This window comes from Rhododendron vialii, chromosome 10a (genome assembly GCF_030253575.1).
Source record: "Rhododendron vialii isolate Sample 1 chromosome 10a, ASM3025357v1".
Lineage (NCBI taxonomy): Eukaryota > Viridiplantae > Streptophyta > Magnoliopsida > Ericales > Ericaceae > Rhododendron > Rhododendron vialii.
Window position 1 is genome coordinate 16,653,401 of NC_080566.1, and position 19,338 is coordinate 16,672,738.

At 38.9% G+C, this 19,338-nt stretch overlaps 1 protein-coding gene across 3 annotated transcripts; it reads right to left on the reverse strand.

The window, feature by feature from the left end:
* Positions 1–207: 207 nt before the first annotated feature.
* LOC131303689 (DNA polymerase alpha catalytic subunit) lies at positions 208–15,422 on the reverse strand. Of its 3 annotated transcripts, XM_058330678.1 has the most exons (32): positions 14,943–15,080; positions 14,203–14,692; positions 13,459–13,629; positions 12,006–12,089; positions 11,805–11,879; positions 11,521–11,585; positions 10,794–10,881; positions 10,526–10,714; positions 8,868–9,031; positions 8,622–8,736; positions 8,122–8,301; positions 7,929–8,042; positions 7,275–7,394; positions 6,858–7,178; positions 6,666–6,758; positions 5,199–5,317; positions 5,011–5,083; positions 4,849–4,905; positions 4,666–4,758; positions 3,949–4,071; positions 3,758–3,855; positions 3,616–3,661; positions 2,990–3,103; positions 2,816–2,899; positions 2,614–2,727; positions 2,420–2,509; positions 2,242–2,318; positions 1,598–1,817; positions 1,168–1,221; positions 961–1,080; positions 775–849; positions 208–539 (listed from the first exon to the last, which is right to left on the reverse strand). In XM_058330678.1, the coding sequence occupies exons 2-32, from the start codon at positions 14,584–14,586 to the stop codon at positions 393–395; spliced, it is 3,867 nt and encodes a 1,288-aa protein (XP_058186661.1). In that variant the 5' UTR covers positions 14,587–14,692; positions 14,943–15,080; the 3' UTR covers positions 208–392. The 3 variants fall into 3 exon arrangements, with proteins under 3 accessions (XP_058186661.1, XP_058186659.1, XP_058186660.1); XM_058330676.1 differs by having other exon boundaries at positions 14,203–15,422; XM_058330677.1 differs by having other exon boundaries at positions 8,622–8,732; positions 8,864–9,031; positions 14,203–15,422.
* Between the last annotated feature and the right edge of the window lie 3,916 nt (positions 15,423–19,338).

Below are 19,338 nucleotides of genomic sequence, written 5' to 3' on the forward strand. Positions count from 1 at the left end.
TTTTGTGTAAAGCCTGGAATATCTCGGAGAAAATCTTCTAGTTATGATGTATAGGTGATAGGTCTATTTGTTGGTTTATTTGCATTGTATCTCTGTGTAGTTACTTCTTGGTTTTAGGGGTATACCCTTTTGTTTCACTTGTATGTCTCTTTTTCACAAAAATAAAATAAAAATCCTTAAAAAAAGAAGATAGCCAGCAGTGTTGAATGAGTCTAATAGTGACAGCAGATTTCATTCCTAGATATAGCTTACATTCCATTGCTGGCTTTAGGGGTGTAATCTGTTCAATAAAATGGAATTTTACAAAGATTTATTAGTTTTCCTCCTATTTTACAAAGACACTGGTACAAGAATCAAACTGACATCTAACATCTTGGTGTTCCTGTCAGCTATCAAATTGTGACAATGAGATCCTTCAGCTGCACCCACCCAAAGGCACACCGGTCACGGACCCTTTGTGCTGTTGATGCCGCCAAATCAACCAGTGGTCGGATTCTTGCTAGCTCTTTCTCCGCTGGTATCCTGATATTATGCTCTATCTGAAACTCCCACATGCATGAAAATGTCAATACAGTTGTTCAAATACTCTTTCAAAGAACATCTCTACTGAATCATGTGATAAGAATCTCTAAATTGTAAGGCATCTTAACTGATGTTGTCATTTAACCACAGCATTCGGTATAAAATTTCTCAACGGAACAACCTCATTATCCTCATGTTTCCACTTTCATGAAGCCATGTACTAGAGTTAAATGAGGAAAAACACTCACTAACCTTCTCAATACAGCGTACAGTATCCAACACGTGGCAGAAATAAGTAAGCTGCTTGTACAGATCCGCTTCAGTGTACTAATGCCAAGAATAGTAGTATATCACATATATGAGTAAATAAAAATGCGTAGAAAATTAACAAGCGCGCATGGTTTAAAACTTGAGGCTTAGAGGAAGAGAGATGAAAACCTTTCTTATGAGATGGCCGTTACAGCGAGGATAATTTGGACAAACTGTTCCTCTTTCAGAATCACCAATTACCCGCAAGTTTAGACTTCGAGTCATGTACTTGCAAGTTTCATCATCACACTGGACACAACACTCACCTATTGTGAAAACAAAAATTGCTACTGGACTCCTAAATTATATAGCATCAAAACGATCCACGACACATACCGTCATTAAGCCCTTATAGTATGTTGAAATGAATCCTTCTGTTTGCCTCTTGACCTGATATATTTAAGCAGGGTCAACTAAACAAATCTTGGACAATCAACCTCATATGAAAAATACATAATTTGGAGAACCTAATGCACAGAGGCCCAACAACCTGTACATAGATCCTGTAGCGCATCTCACTTGGTGTATGTGTAACGTATCTAGAACTGAGTATTACATCTCTTAAAAATTTCCCATAATTGGAGGTTCTAGGATAAAATAAATAGTTCAGAATCTAATGTCATACTCCAACAGTTGGTAAAGAAATTTCCGAGGTACAACCGGATGACAGCTGAACTAGATATAACCTGATAAAAAAGCCAGGGATTACAAGGTTCAAGATTCTCTATGAAGATATCTAGTCCAAAGGAGCATAATTATATTGTACCTGATTGGCTATCAATGCTGGAGATATTCTGCCCACATCACCTTCATCCGGGCATTTAGCACAATGCAAATTGTGCCAAAAAGATTGAGAGGATTCCTCTGACTTCGAGTCTGTTTTCTTGTCACTGATTAATGCACGAATGGAACTCAACACAGTTGGACATTCAAAAGTACCAGAGCAGCTAGGACAAGATAAAGTCAAAGGCTCACAGCCTCCATATCTGCAATGCAATTCACATCGAGAATTTAGCACTATATTTTCAACTCAAGAGAAATTTCTATATCGGATAAAGTTGTATCAAAGGCAGTATAGAGGAAGAATTAAGGCAATTGTCGGAATGACAGTCCAAAAAAATTTAGGAAGAGCACAAAGGGGAGAAGAAATAGCAAGACAATTAAGGAAGGATATGGAATTGGGGGATAGAAGGTTAAAGTATCAGTCAGCAACAAAGTTTACTATATGCTTTTAGTACAAAGAACTTTTGCAGACATATAGGTAACTTCAAGGCATATGGCCCATATCATGAGGCCAAGTACTTAATACCCTTGACAGAATCTGGCAAAATTGAAATGTATAAATTTGGAGATCTCCAATATAATGTTGCAATGAGGAGCAAGTATAGCTTTTAGACCAAGAAGGATTACCGCTCATCGTCATTTACTCCACACAAGAGCAAGCTGGAAGCATCGTTATCGACACCGTCACTGGATTTACTTTGGAACTGGAATAACCCATTGTTTGCATTATTAATTCAACATAACACAGCAGAAACTACAACACTGAACATGTGTCGGCCGGCACGCATGAGAAGATCTTAATTACCTTTGATGAGTCAAGCCCCAAACAATCAGCCAAACGTGCTGGGCTTGTACCCTGAATTGAAGCACACAGCCGTGATACAACAGGATGGATCTGTGTATAGGACAAACCAAGTTGATAAGCAAGTACATTCTAGAAAGTGATACAAAAGAAATGTAAGTCACGATGAATAAGGATCAATAAATAGAAAACCAAACCTGCTGTGACAGGTAATAAGCAATGTCAACCATCCATTTTCCATTGTCTCTTTTCAATTCATCTGGATGTCTTGCTCGCTGAGCAATCCCTGTAGAAGTATCTGAACTAGCCCCCTATTCACACAAACGCATGAACCATGACATGATTAAGTTCCAGTGACATTGTAGTCATCCAAATAAGAGAGAACCTCTGAAGACAAACCTGCTCACAACAAATTACATAAGGAACTGTATCCCCAGCAGAGCAACCAGTGGAGTGGCCGTTTCTCTTCAGTCTAAGTGCAACCTAGAAAATGATCCATATTAAACGATCCAGGTAGACAGTGGATTTGGAAGATGGTTCTAAGATAAGATCACAGTAGTTTCACCGACTCACTTCAACGTGTGGCTGGTTCTTGGCATCTGGGTAGGCTTCTGGTGGTTTGGTTAATGACTTCGTGATGACGTATTCCTCCAATGGCACTTGTCCATTCCTCATCTCCTCTTGTACCTGATGCACTTGCACAGACAGTGAAACCAATAAATTCTCCAATTATGAATGCCTAGTTTAAAGTCCTCCTGCAATAGTTCCTTGAATCAAACAAATAGACAATCACATTTTGAAAATCTTAAAGGTCCCAGCGGAACTAACACAAGTCAATATTCAAATCTTCCTCAAGTGATGTGACACCAAAGTGAAAGGGGGGGTAGGTAGCCCTCTGCCTACTGTATCTTCCTAACAATGTTGTAATCCGAGAGCCAAGACCCTTGTTCAAGGGGTACAACCTTTCATGCAATGCAAAATTCAAATCCAGCCAATCCAAAAGTTTAGAATCACTGATTTTGTGCTACTATTTCCTGTTTGAACCAACTTTGCGGTCAAACATTCTCAAGCTTGCAATGTGGCCTTGGGTCACAACTTTTTGTCAGTTACTAGATGGTCATGCAGCGAATTAAGCACCAAAAGAAAACCATCCAAATAGGTATTGTAGTTGGTGAGAATCCAGATGGTCATAAGCTTACCTCCATGAGTTTCTTGTGTATTGATTCAACGACATCCTCACATGACCTGTAAGCACGAGAGCCACGCAAATGCCAATAGACTTTGATTTTGGATTACAAGATAACCAAAATGATGAAAAGAAAAAAAAGAAGTTAAATATACCCTCCGGAGAGTATTTGATCAAGGCAGAAATCTCCCAGCTTCTTTGATAGCAAGCTCCAGTCACGACGAACCATATCAAGACCTTTTCGCTCAATATCCTTCACCAAGAATGCAATTCACCAGACGACTGAGCATCAAATTTTTTAACAAGTTCAAAAATATCAAGAAAAATAAATAGCTTGAAAAGCTACCTCGTGTAGTGTCCCATCCTTAGACTGCACTTTGACAGCTGCATATTTCTTTTTCTTGAGAAGCAGCATTCTCTTGTACAAGCCATCAAGGTCAATTTCTAAACACCTGTATTTTTTGTTGACCTAAAAACAAAGGAAAACTTTTCATAATATCAATTGCAACAGGAAATGCATCATGTAGTGCTTGAAAGAGTATACATATTGGTATTTCCCGACTTCTGTATCGAAAAACACATCCTAGTGTGAACAAGTGGCAAAAGTCAACGCCTTTTGGCCACCAAACCATACTGTGTAAAAAGATAATGTTTATTTTTCCTGAAGGTCAAAAAAAGCACAGGTGGACAAGTGCTTTATTTTTTATATTTATGTTTTGAATTGAATTTTGAGTAGAACATGCCACAAGGGGATAATGAATAATTGAGGACCCAGGTGTGAGATAGTCATGGATGCTGTTAGAGCTTGTCCAACATTGGTTAAATATAACCTTCAAACCTAGTATATGAGCTTGTGCGGCCTCTCCACTCATTGCCAATTGGTTTTGAGTTTGATGCTTTCACAGATGTGTGCACATATATACAGCACAGTTTGAAGAAATCAAGAAATTCAATTTTAGCTGTATATTATATGCTGAAAATCCTGATAATCATTCAATTAAATAGAAAATAAAAGAAGAAAACAGTGCAATTAATGTCAATTTAGCTGACACCAAGATCTCACCTCTTGGATGACCTTTCCTGCAATCACTTTAGCTTTTCCGATATCATCAAGGCCAGTGTATATCATGATTGAATCTGTATCACCATATATCACCTGTTACATACAAGACAAGGCATGAAATAGTAAGCGACGTGCTTTGGTAACTGAAATAGGAAAAGAAGACAGAAATATGTGAGAAAAAACCTCTAAGTTTAAGTTATTCTGAACTAGATCAACAGTACTTTGAAGGATCTCCCTTCCCTGCATCATGCAAGTTGAAGAAATTATAATAAGAAAACAACATTCATAGAAACCCTGCTGAAATGAGCAAGTTAACGATCAGCATAACATAAGTGACAGTCTCACTTGTAGTGTTATCAGTTCTGCAAGCGGTTTTGCAAAGAATCTGGAGTTGGAAAACCCCAGGCAACCATACATACTGCAGGTGGAAAAGAAACAAAAGGATGGAAAAATTAAGGATCACTGAGACAACAAACAAGAGCTACAAAACGTCATGAGAACCAAAAGAAATGTAAACCAATTGAAATACAAACCTGTTAGCAGTGAGTTTCAGTGCTTGCTGCTGTATGTCAAGCTGTTGGACCTTAAGACCGGATGCATTTTTTAGCCATGACTTCACCAGTCTCCTTCTCTCGACCAAATTTTTCAGCAACTACATCAGAGTGGGAATTTATAAACAGAGGTTATGCATTCACAATATCCGATAATAATAAAGATACAGAAAAGCTTAAACAGCAAAGAACCCAAAGAAATTTTCATATATCTGAAAGACAAAGAACATGAGGCCAATTGTTATTAAGCTGAGTCCATCTGTTGCACATATACGTCATTCTCATGCATTCACAATCTCTGATAATCCTAAAGATAAATAGCCAGAGAAAATACAGAAAAGCTAAAACAGCAAAGAACCCAGAGAAAATTTCATATCTCTGAAAGACAGAACATGAGGCCAACTGATATTAAGCTAAGTCCATCTGCTGCACATATACTTCATTCTCATGCTAATGAGGAAGAAGACAATGCATATTGCCTCATGTGAAGTGCATCCCATGAATCCCACGCTTTCCAAATTATCATGCACCTTTTTTAATACAAAGCATATGATGCATGCCTTATCCACCAGATTAAACACAGATGCTCTGGAGATGAACTTTTGTAACTTGTAAGCCATATGATATCCTCCGTTACACCTTCAATAGATTAAACTGGCAACTTGTAAGATAAATGAAGGTGTTTCATATGGTAAGGCCTGCTCAACTTGGAAATTCAATGAATCAGTAGGATACTTGTGTGGGTGCGTGTTCCATTCCATTTTATCCCTCTTTTGTATGCTTACCAAGTCCCAACTGGCTAAGGAGTCGAGTTGGCTGTTTGGATTGCTTACTCACAGGCAATCAAGGCTCATAGTCAAGATTGGGTGTGTTACAAGGGCCATGTTGAGTCCAATTAACTACTCCCTAACTTAAGGACAAGTTCTTTTTAGGGGGGGATTCTTAATGTAGTCATTTTTAATCTGTCTTTAGCATTTTAGTATGTGACATGTGTCTCTAGTCTCTGTGGTTTGCTTACCTTGGTTGTACGTAACAAGAAACATATATTCGCCTAGGTTTCTTTCCTCAGTAGCTTTTATCATTTCAAAAACAAAATTGGCAAGAGTTTTATGTATTCCCATTTGGGAAGTTTCTCTCTTTAGATTATTATGCAATATTTGGTTGCATCATCCCCCACCCAGGCTTCATGCAACTAAGGTTCACTGTATCGTAAGCAATATTTTGGCATCTTCATGACCCACTACCAAATACCAAAATGTCCTCAATATGACAATCGTACTTAAAAATGTCAGCAGATTACTCTGGTGAAACTCAAGCCTTTACTAGATGGGTAAATGGCATCTAAATTGGTCCAGCTTATCGTAAGAAAAATATTTGAAATTTTAGCGACCCATTGCTAAATACCAAATGCCCTCATGAAAATCATACTTAAAAATGTCAGCAAATTACCTCTGGCAAAACTCCAGTCTTTTTACTAGATGGTAAACGAGGAACTGAACCGTCGGCAGGTCTTTGAACAGTTGTGAAGCATATATTGTACTCCTGTTAAAGAAACGCGAGACCCAGAATGTGAAAAATGATAAATTAATAGACTCAGCAAACAGATCAAAGGCAAAAATAAGCATAACATCATTGACTTGCCTGAATTATAGAGGGGTAAAGACTATTGAAGTCCAGAAGTAAAATATATTTGTCATACAACCCTCTTTTTGGCTCCAAGACCAATCCACCTGCATAAGAAGGTCCTTTTTTGGCTTTTCCATGATCACTGTTTGTTGAATCATTCTCAAAATTCGCATTGTCGACATCCAAACCATCAATTTCCTTGTTCTCAGCATCATTCACTTTACGTTTCATAACTTTTGTCTCCTTTGGATAAGGAGAAAACTTGTCTGGGACAATATATTTCTTTGCATGGAATGCATGCAGCAAAAGATATTCTACTCTTTGCGCCCTAGCACCCTGAAAAAACATACTTAGACTAAACAATTTAGCATTCCAAGTTGAGACTACAAAAGCAGGAAAGTAGGAGACACGAACAAGATTGTGAATATTCACCTGGAGAGTTTTACCCCAGAGGTTACCACTGATATTAGTCAGTTGACGAGTGAGGGGAAGAATACTCAAATGAAACATGAGTTCCACAGATAACCATGCATCAGTTTCACTACATTCAATCTGAAGATACAAATGAACCATGAGAAACCTATACTGGAGATATCAAAGACAACACGAAATTTCCAGGTTTGGTAGAGGAGGGTTATGAGTTCTTCATTCCAGAAAAAACCTTACATGACTAGACTAAGAAGATGGGAGGATTTGATGTTATCATCAGTCCACTTTATCAATAGTGATTAACTGAAATTGAATCATGATATTCTTGCTTTGAGAGGACAAAGCTGACATTACAAATGCAAGCTAAACATGACATCCAGTTCCCTTAAAATCTGGTGATCAAGTGTGAAGTTATTGCAGGAATCATCAACAGTACTTGACCCTACTGGCTCCGTAACCATGGTGTTCTCAACAAGAAAATAATCAACTAGTCATGTCTTCTTTTTTATTAATATAATATATAGATATAAAGTCGTCTTTTAACATTTTCTACCACTGAAACCCACCAAAAGCTTGTCAAACCTTGTGATTCAAAGTTGGGAGTGAAAAACAAGCACGAGAATCATAGTTACCAAGTAGGAAAGAACAGGAACCTACAAGATCCATAAGGGATTCAGAACTTTGAAACATCAAGCGAATATCGTGTGGCGCAATCTCCTTCCGGTCTTTCTTCAGCTGAGTCTTTGCCAGGTGTGTCAAAGAATAACTGACCTGGAAGAGGCAGACTTCATGCATGAGAAATCCACGATTACCTGATGCCTTAGTGGGATAACCAACCTCATAAATTTACCTCTCTCAACAGCTCACGAGAAGACAAAAATGTGTCGCATAAAAGCCTCCCAGCAATGCAGGACATAATCCCTGGACTGGCACCAGACCCAAAGATTGTGCTTCCTTTAGTAAGCTTAGGCATTGCAGAGCGCTTGAGACGGCCTATTTTGGACCACATGTTGCTAGGGACCCTGCAAGCCTGTATACATGTTTTCCCTCATTAGCATCACATTACACCAATAGAAGCTAAAAGAAAGTTCTCAGTTGGAGTCTACTTTTAATAATTCGGTGGCAAGGCTGAGTGCAAGGCATTGTAATCATCATCAAATGTGAGAGAAAATCATAAACAACTAATCGACATCAGTGCTCTCTGATTAGCACACAAGTTAATTTTGTGCAACCTACTATGTACGACCCAATAAAATAGATGTATGGAAAAAATATAATGAATTAGTGAATACTGATATTACACACATGCAAAATGACTGGATACTAACACGCAGATACGGATATTCCCACCTGAGCTCTATGAAGCAGCACATCCAGATCAAACCCAGAAATATTGTGCCCAACAAGAACATCACTGTCTAATTTGTGTAGTTCAATCATCAGACGGTTTAATAAAGCCCTCTCACTGGAAACCACCAAAAAACATGACAAAGGACCATCAAGTGACTGAAATAGTGAAATCTGAAGAAATGTATAAATACCAAAGTTGATAAGGAAGAAATTTTAAAATAAACATGATTTATAACCAAAACCTGCCTGCTTTCAATGCTGATGACATTTGGTCCAGACAATGAATTTCTATCATTGATCTCTTTAGTAAATCCCATTGGAAATATGCCTCCATCAAGCTTACGGACAACAGAAAAGTGGCTAAGCATCCCTGGCCTCGTCCATTCTGAGGCTAATGTGGGAGTGTCAACCTGAAGGATCAGTTGTATAGCTGCTATTGGTATAAAACTACAATCATAAAGGATGAAATAGGACCAAGAATTTTCAGTTGCACAATTACAGCAGAAAACAGTATAGCAACAAAAGATCTTGAGACATAGGGGCCTGAACTTTGGCGATGCAAAAGTGAACATGTTCAGCATGAAGCTCAGTGACCTTTGGTTACTCCAAGAGGGTTTACTTGTCAATTCTGAACTCTTAGACAATTATAAAAAATAACAAAGAGTTGTACCCAATCATAAAAAAACAAGTCTACACATTCCAATCCATGCAACTGGACTTACTAACGTATGAAAGTTTCAAACTATGTAGCACGACCACTTCATTGGAGTCCACATACCGGTGTCGGACACTTTTCAGACACCGGCACTCTCTAGACACTCCCCGGACAAATGTCCCCGACACTCGGATCCAAAGTGTCATATTTTTTCTAAACATGTTTTGTCTGGACACTCCAGGGACACTCTAAAAAAAATACTCCGGACAATCACGAAACACTCATAGGACACATTGGCGGTGTTAAACATAGTTAAGACTCCTGTTAAAGCTTAGGAAAGTCTTTCCTCTCTGTGACATAATAGTTTATTGATCATAAAAACACATTGATGATGAAACATATTTTGTAAATTACTTTGGTGAATGATGTGATGATAAATAAGAGTTAAGCTATATATGGTGTTACATACTTAGAATTAGACCCTTTTTATTCATCTAATTGTGTATAGATATAATTTAAAATGTGTCCCCAACGTGTCATGTCCTCCAATTTTTAAAATTTGACATGCATGGTGTCCGTGCCATGTTGAGTGTCCGGTGCTATGTGGGTTTCAAGAGATAAGGAACAGGAGCACCGGGAAGCAGATCAAGTGGTTACAAGAAACATACTCTATTGGGCCAAAATCAAAGGAAAATAGAAAAGTTTGACAATCCTGGGTTTCTGAGTTTCAGCCTTATTTCATCTGAAACTGTCCCATTACGAATGTATGTTTCCTCGACCTTAATTCAGAAACCCAAAACACAACAAATACTGGTAAGCGACAGAGACATAATGACTAAAGCAACAAAGAATAGACCTCAATTCCTGGCCCAAACTGAGTATCCCCCAAAATCATAGAACATGATAGAATCCATTGAGGGAAAAAATGGTAGAAGCCATTGAACATGGGGATAAATTCACTCACAACATCACTACGTTTGCTTCCAAAGAACAAGATGACATACGTTCTGCAGCATATTGTTTTCAAAAGATAAGTTCGATATTTCTCCAAGCCAACATTTGGTGCGTTCAAGTGGACACACATGCGTTCACAGCACGACATTTAAGGTATGATGATGACACTAATTAGACATCAATGAGCAGACTAGAATTCATGTTTTGGGCAAAGTACCAAGTAAAGGATACTGGAAAGGTCAAGTATATTGATCATACTGGAATCAACACACCAAACAAACAATTTATGACATACCTTGGCCTTGTGGCAGCAGATTATAGATGCAGATACAATTTCATTCACGTTCTGTTTTTCACTGATGATAGTTTTCAGATTTATTGCTGTAACAACAACTGGAGGAATCACCGCTGAATTCTTTGAGGAACTTGAAATTTGTATATCCTTTGGACAATCAACAACCACCTCGAACTTGCACCAGCTTACCTGTCCAGAATGCATCCAACTGTTAGCGTAAAAGAAAACTACAACTGATTGCTAACACAATCACAGATTCGAGTCTCACACGCTGAGCTGGGCAGTTGGAAAATTTTGAAATTGATAGCCAGGAAGGTCCCTTTATCTTCCTCTTAACTAGAAATAGCTCCAAAGCACTGCCAATGATAGATGCTGATCAGGATTCTTTTTGTCCATTAATAGGTATGTAGTAGATGCAATTTTCAGAAATTCCTCTAGACAAACAAATTTAATGAAGACAATGGAATCTACACATTGGATAAAAAATTAATATCAAGAAATGGAATACTATTCAAAAGTTACTTTAAATTTAATAAGTAGGTAACCAGAATACTCACGCTGGACTAAGACCTCAGAAACTTGTACCCACAGCACAAATATACAACACAAAAAAAACATGATCTTTACAGAGTTCATATAGCCTTCTCCTTGTAGCAAAGGAAATTTAAAAAAAAAAAGCGCTTACAAAAGTGCCATTTCAAAGCAAATTCTGCAAGGAAAAAAACCTTTGAAGTGCAGCATACTAAAGATAGTACAATACAAGGACGCAAAAAAAATCCCATTATCTTTTCCACTATAACAATAATTCATTAGGTACGGGAAAGATATCCCAGGTAAGAGGTTCCTACACAAACCAGTACAAATGTACATGATATTGGCAGTATACATGTGTGTTTAAATTGTGTCATTAGGCTCATTAATCATCTGATCGTCTCTTCCTTATAAGTAGGATATGTACAAAAGGGATTGTGCACCAGGGCTAAGACCATTTGTACCTGTTATGAGTTCCAAGCAAAGCAGAGAACAGTTCCCCCTTGAGGTCTGAAGGAAGTGGTGGGTCCTGCAATTACAGAATGTTTTGCTATTAAACATCAAGGATAATTAATGGTAAATAAAGTGGAACAACAATCAACCAAGTGAAAGAAAATCAACACTGAAACATCAATCCAGCGTTATGATTTGCATTTAGGCAAAACTATTGACAGATTGGTCAGTAACAACACAATGCCAGAAGAATCAAAACATGTCATTGATTCAGAGCATACAACGAGCAATGTACCCTAAAGGGATAATTGATCTTGAGGACGTAATTTTCCCCAATAGGTATGTCAGGTCGCTCAAATGCATAGCTTCTCTGTGAAAGGTCAAGGAAAAAAAAAACGAAGTCAGCACAAAAGTAAACCAAAAAAAAAGAGTGAAATGACAATGGAAAAGAGTTGTAGTGCACTTTTTACACACAAAATTGATTATATCTGCAAACCTTAACAGGAGCCATGCTAAAACTTGAAACATTACGATCCAATAACTGTTTTGCTATTTCAATCTTCAATCCTGATGCCATCTCCTGCCATATAAAACAAGGAAAGAGCATCAACAGAAGCTGGAAACTGACACGAGTATGAGAGAACCAATATATATTGTGTCTATTGGTAGCATTCTTAACAATGAAAGCTACAAATCTACTATTAGGAATATGCATAATTCAATGATGACAATGGATTCATGTAGCCGACCCAAATTGATTGGGACTTAAGGCTCAGTTTGGTTTGGTTTGGTTTGCAACAATGACCCTAAATGCTAAGTTCACACCCCCTACTCCCCTCTTTCAATAGCGAATGAGAAGAATTGCATCCTTTGAACTATCGAAGACTAGGGCACACATTCTTCTAATCATCCCTCTAATGGGAAAACTTACGTCAATGGCAACCCAAAGAATAGGCTCACCCATGACATTCAAACAAATACTAAATTCTTACATGTTATCCGCAAACATGATGAAAATGAAGAGAGACTGAAATAATGCCGACTTGTTGAAGGACTATGGTTCTGATTTGGGTCTAATTTCTGTATCTGTCTGATTGCCATCCTGTCACACGATGCTAGGTGATTCTGGTTCAGGATTGATTTTGGCCTTGTTTGCAGACGTGGGTCAGTCGGGTCAGGTTTTGAAGCTACATCTGGTTTTGCAGTATATACGGGCTGAGTTCAATATCTCTGATTCAGACCTCAGATGCAACAGTGAGAGCACAATAAGGGTCTGTAAGTGACGGCAAGTAAAGGTGAAACTCCTGCAACACTCGACGACGACTGACTAAGGTTGTCAAAGGGCTAGGAGTGCAGATCGAGGGGGAGAAATGCAAAAAGAGCAAGATGGAATCTAGGTTCTCCCGGAATAGAATTCATCGGAGAGGAGGGCTATAGTCATCTATGAGATTCAAGGTCTGCAGGAATTTCAAGAACCAAGCATATGTAGATCACTGAGCTAAAGCAGATACACTCCAGAAATCAACAAAAGGAGACAAAGAAGAATGTAGACCAAAAGGGAGAGGTGCTATAGTAATCTATGAGATTCAATGTCTGCAGGAATTTCAAGGACCAAGGATATGGAGATCACTGTGCTAAAGCGGTTACACTTCAGAAATCAACAAAAGGAGACAGAGAAGAATATAGACCAAAGGAAGAGGTGCTTGTAACTATGGCAAAGGCTGGTGCAAAATGTTCAACCGGATGACGAACGTATCATGTATGTTGCTAATGTTCTTAATGACGTAAACACAAAGCTACAATTAGGTTAACTAGAGTACTAGACAAGCCCAGCAGAATAGAAGACTAATAAAATACACTTTGACAACATATATAACAATAACCGTAAATACTACGTTCAAATGGGCATTAGGTGTCGGTATAAAAGCTTGCAATAGCAAAGAAATTACTTGCAACTTGGAACGAAAACATGTAGAAGAAATTAGCGACTCTTCAACATCTTTCTCAAGCTTCATAATAATGTCATACTGAAACAGAGATCCATTTGGAATTGCGTAGACGCATCTTTGCATGTTCTTTACAATCACACAGCAACTGGAGTATGTGCTTCCTGCTTTAACCTGAATTCCAATGAGATGTCAACCATCAATTGATAGATCACGGCTTTATTACCATAACCTTTGTAACAAATCCTTTAAAACTAACATGCTAGTACATATCCATGAATCTTACTGTCTCTGTGATGTTCATTTCTCTGAAGGTCATGATTGAGAACTGTAAAATGAATTGAAAAGGGAAGGATGCATACTTTTGTATTTCCTCACACTTGGGTGAAAGGAAATGATATTTGTCACCTAAAACAATGATTGAAGTATGCAAAGTACAATTTAAAAGGCAAAAAAAATGGAAGTATCATCTTGAACAGATGAGACTGTATTCACAATTTGATTATCTCCTACATGCTAACACTTTATAATGCGAGTAAAATAAGGAGAAGAAAGAAACAAGGTCATTGCATGATGCCTTTGCCACTAAAGAGAAGTACGTATAATGCTTAAGCAAGGAGAATTAATATGTAAGTTTAGGATGATGTGCACACAACCAAACATGTAATCTTAGGATGATTTATTCGCAACTAAAACGTTAGCATAAACAAGAAAATGCAACAGACAAGATCAAAATAAGCACCATACCTTCCCAAACAGATAAACGTTACCCGCGTTAGCACCATAAAACTCCTCGTGAGCATCAAGTATGTAGAAAGGCAATGACCCGTCCGAATCTAGCTCAAAATCAGGTTTCTCTTCACTGTTCAAAGCAGGATTCATCTCACCTCCATCGAGCCCGATACTCCCATTTCCTGCATTCCTAACCGCCTGCCACCCAGCAGTTGCACTCAATGCCGGATTCTTTTCCTCCTTGATCATGGCATTGAGAGTAAAACCCCCCTCTTTCACCTCCGGCTCCACCTTCGCTTCAATTCCATTCACCATGCTCTCCTTATCCACCAACCCCCTCGTTGAACATTCAACTAATTGCAAACCCGAATCGCCACTGATCTTAGAATCCAAATCCATTCCAGTTTCAGCTTCCCTTATCAACTCACTCTCCTTGGCCCCTACAATTTCCTGTTCTTCATTTGAACTAGCCCTAGCTGGCTCGCGCTTAACCGTCCTATCAACACTATCAAAAGTAGGGTTTTCATTCTTAATTGACCTAGTAGTAGAAGTAGTGCTCACAAACCCTGAGACTAAATTCGAGTGCCCCCTCCGCCGCCTCTCCCGGTCGGACTCATCAGGGGCAAATTCGGCAATAATATCGTCAACAATACTATCACAAGACAAATTGTTCCCCTTATCATCCTTTCTATTACTACTACTACTCTTCTTATTAAAAGCAGAAGTAGTGAACATATTGGAGAGGCGTTGCTTACCCATCAACGCGGCCGCGGTGGACAGAGCCGAGGGCTTTTTAGGCGGCTGTGACGGATCCTTCTTCTTTTCGGCAGCCGCCTTCTTCTTCTGCTTGTTGGGTCTCTCGATTTCGCCCTCGGACTCGTCGGAGAGGGGGACTCCGGCCATGGTCCAGTCCTCCTCCTGGCCCTCGTCGCCGTACCCGAGGCCATCGTCGTCGACGATGAACCCTCGGAACTCCTCGCGACGCTTCGAGACGAGGGCGTCGTACTCGTCGTCGGCGACCGTGTCGTAGATGGGGTCTTCCATCTTGATCTGGTACCCGCCGCCGCGGCGGTCGCCGCCGCGGAGGGATTTCAGGCGTTCTAGGGCTTCGGAGCGTGACGAGGAGACGGATCCTCTGCTCCTGCGCCTTCCGGCCACTGTTGGCTGCTCGTCCGCCATCGTCCCCTCTCTCTCTCTCTCTCTCTCTCTCTCTCAACACAAACTCAACTAGTAAATCAGAGTCAACACAAACTCAACTAGTAAATCAGAGAGTAGATGGCGGGAATTTTTGGGTGGTTTTCGCGCCAAGAGAATGCTTTAGGCCGATTGGGGGACTCTGCCGTGCTCTAAAGCACAACAGGTGCTGCCCTGACACCAAACAACGTCGTTTCTGCCATATGAGGGGTCCAGTACTCCAGCGCTTTTGTTCCCTGTTTGCAGGGGTGTCAAACGTGCCTGTCATGCCGTGCCGTGCCATTTTCTTCCGTGCCAACCCGTGCTTCGTGTCGTGCTGTACCGTGCCCGTTTACTTCATCGTGCCATGGCGTGTCGTTCCGTGCCGTGGTGGGCCATTTAATCGTGTCGTGTTGTGCTGTGCCCGATTAATTAATCGTGCTGCATCGTGTCGTGCCTTTTTTTGTCGGGTCGTGTCGTGCCGTGCCTTTTTTTGTCGTGTCGTGCCGTGCCTTTTTTGTCGGGTTGTGTCGTGCCGTGCTTTTTTTTGTCGGGTCGTGTCGTGTTGTGCCTTTTTTTGTCGGTTCGTGTCGTGCCATGCGGGCCCTTAATCGTGTGTCGTGCCGTAACCGATTTTTGTCTAAAAAAAAATCTTTCCAAAAAACGCACATTCCGGTGCCCGGTGCCTCTAATGTTCTTAAGTTTGCATATTGTGGTATTCAATATTTCAATCCTCATGAGTAACGATTATCCACTATCAAGTATTCAAGTGTCTTACGTTCAACGATGTAAGGTGCATCCCCATAGAGATTAGAGGATACATGCTCTCACAAATGTTATATTCAAAATTAACATAATAACATTAGTAACTAACGTTGTTGGCAATGGACAGGATTCGAGCCCGGAATGGACGTTTGGGATTCATTATGGGTAGTCTTTGAAATCCATACTAACATGTTGCTAAGAGAGAGAGACAATAGCATCATTACTATCAAAGAATCACCATGAAATTCAATGTTGATGTGGAGGTTCGGATGGGTGAGACCGTGAGACTTAGGACTAAAAAGCAGATTTTTCACATTCAGTTGAAACGCTTGGTTCGGAATCTTCGGATGGGTAAGACCGTGAGACTTGGGACCAGAAAGCAGATTTTTCACATTCAGTAGAAAAGCTTGGTTCGGAATCTTCGGATGGATGAGACCGTGAGACTTGAGACCAAAAAGCAGATTTTTCACATTCAGTAGAAAAAGCTTGGTTCGAAATCTTTGAATGGGTGAGACCGTGAGACTTGACCAGAAAACAGATTTTTCACGTTCAATAGAAAAGCTTGGTGCTCATTCTCGACCAAATCAAAAGCTATTTGAAATGTGAGCAGAGCATCATATCCTTATTTTCAGATTGTAGAAGTATTTTCAAGATTAATTATATGATAAGATCACAGTTTTCAGAAAATCCGTTATTTCTCAAGTAAAAGATGACATTTTATTAGAAAAATCGTGGTTGAATGCTTTATCCATATTGCACAATATAATCATCCACATTCACCAATAAATTTATACCTAGATCATAAAAAAAGAAATTCCCCCGAAAAATAATAAAAGCCAATGTCAAATTAAAAACAAATTCATTTATTAACCAACTCATATCACTCTCTGTACATATTACAATCAAAGCTATTCTGATTAAAAAATTTACAATCAAAGCCATTCTGAATCTCTGATTGAGTCCAGATACCAAAGCAACAAGTGGTGTGAGGTCACCCTAGAAGGAAGAGAGACACTAGTATAAACCACAAAGCATACATATATCAGGTTTGAATTAATCATGGAATTTAAGCGTTTATGCCTCATTAACATGTTCAAACAAAAAACGGGCCTCAATGAACCCAATAACCAAGCTATCACAGAAACTTTGAATTCACGCACTCCTGATAACTGAAGCACAGCCTCTTCAAAACAAATAATGAAGTACAAACACTTCCGCTTCAATCGCTTTTACATAATTCCTTGAAATATGAAAATTTAATCAACTTTCTTTCTTTTTTCCCTGTTGTAATTTGGTCCACATTTATTTGCATTACATGGTTGAAACAATGGAGATGCAATGGCTTTTTAGAAGCAAGCAATGTCATACAAAAAAATTGTTGGCCGATCTTATAGTTGGTGAATTCTTGCAACTGATCTTTCAAATAAATTCTGTGAGGGTCGCCAACAGCATCATGCACCCGATAGAAAAAGGCAGCATATCACAATACCTATTAAGTTTATCTGTTATTAACATATCCAATTCAACCATCACATCCTAGTGCTAAAGAACATACACACTAACCAATTGAAAGATTCCAAACCTGAAATTCAGTTTCCACAGGACCACATCCTATTTATATACCAAATAGGACATTTTATATCCAGCCGACCTCAGTGCATTGCACAGAAGGGCAACAAATACCTATATTGTTGACGTGGTTAATAGAGAGTTGTTTGTCTATTAATTTCATACTAGAGGCATTCTAGTATTTGTCGCGGAAATGATATTAATATATGGGAAGGTACAACAACTGATTTCTAGAACTGTAAAGCAATTTCTCTGAGCTCTCTGCACCTCTCTTTTCTTTCCTTCTCTTTTAACCCAAACTTAATAGTATACAACTCAACAGCGGTAATTTACAATGTCTATAGTGATGAGTCTAATGGCATGTACCATAACACACGCATTGGCACAAGACCAAACTTTTTACTTCAATTCACAATCTGCATACAGTATAGCTTAAAACATTCATATGCATTATGGATGCACCAGTAGCATATATAAAAAACTACAATAAAAGAAAGCAATCCATAACAGTTCAATCAACATCTTCTTTTGACAAAAAAAATTGCATCATCGAGCATCTGTAATGTACCAAACAACAAAGAAAATACACATTGACATCTGGAAAACGCTTGCATGACACATGACACATGTGTAAACATCAAAAATATATTGACAATAGCATGATGAAGAACGAATCATGCAGAATTTGACAAATCAAGAGAGAGCTCAAGGCAACGAAAATTCAATCTCAAAACAAAGCAACTTAGTACTCCAGGGTTGTGAGTACTGTAACGACGGTTAGTGATGGAAAACCTAGGAATCCAAGCCTAAGGGTATGTTAGGATTTTGGATTTTTCAAGCAAAAGGAAAATGTAAGGGATATAGGATTCCTTAATCAATTTTGAGACTGTATAAATGGACTTCTTCGAAAGATCTTTTCTTTGTTTTGTTCTCATTTTCTAGCTCAACCAAGAAAAAAGAAGCTTTACTTCATTTATTTGCTTTCTTTTTTCTTCTCCCGCAACCAATTACCAATCCAAAACCCTAAAACCGCGGCCACCGCCTAAATGAACAAAAAAAAAAAAGAGAAGTAGAAAAACCCAAAATAGTTCCTCTCTTGCTTCTATTTTTATGCATATTCTAGTGGAAATCATATAGCATATCGTCGGAATCTGCAATCTTAGTTATAGACGTAGCTTCTTTTAAGCACACAATTATTCTAAGTAGAGTTTTGGAGATGATTAAAGATACCATAACAAAAAGATGTTCTTTATACTATCAAATTCTTTAACCAAACTAGAGGAAGGTAAGCCCCAATAGGGTTTAGACTTGTGAACATTAGACTGCGTCAAACATGGATGATAGAAACTTACACAGCTCACTGCAGAACCGTAAAAAGAGATGCACAGTTCATGATTTGTCAAATTCTGAAAATACACATTGGCATTCAGAAGAAGGTATCGATGTTTATGCCACCACCTAACAAACTAACAGACTAACAAACTAATAGACTGGAGGGGCTAGGCCGCCCCCTCAACTCAGCAAACAGAATATGCGATGGGTTATGCCACCACCTCGTCTAAGCAATGCAATCAAATAAAACTAACTATACTAACTAAAAACAAACTCAATATTTAGCCTGGCTTCGTTACACCTCAGGTTTGG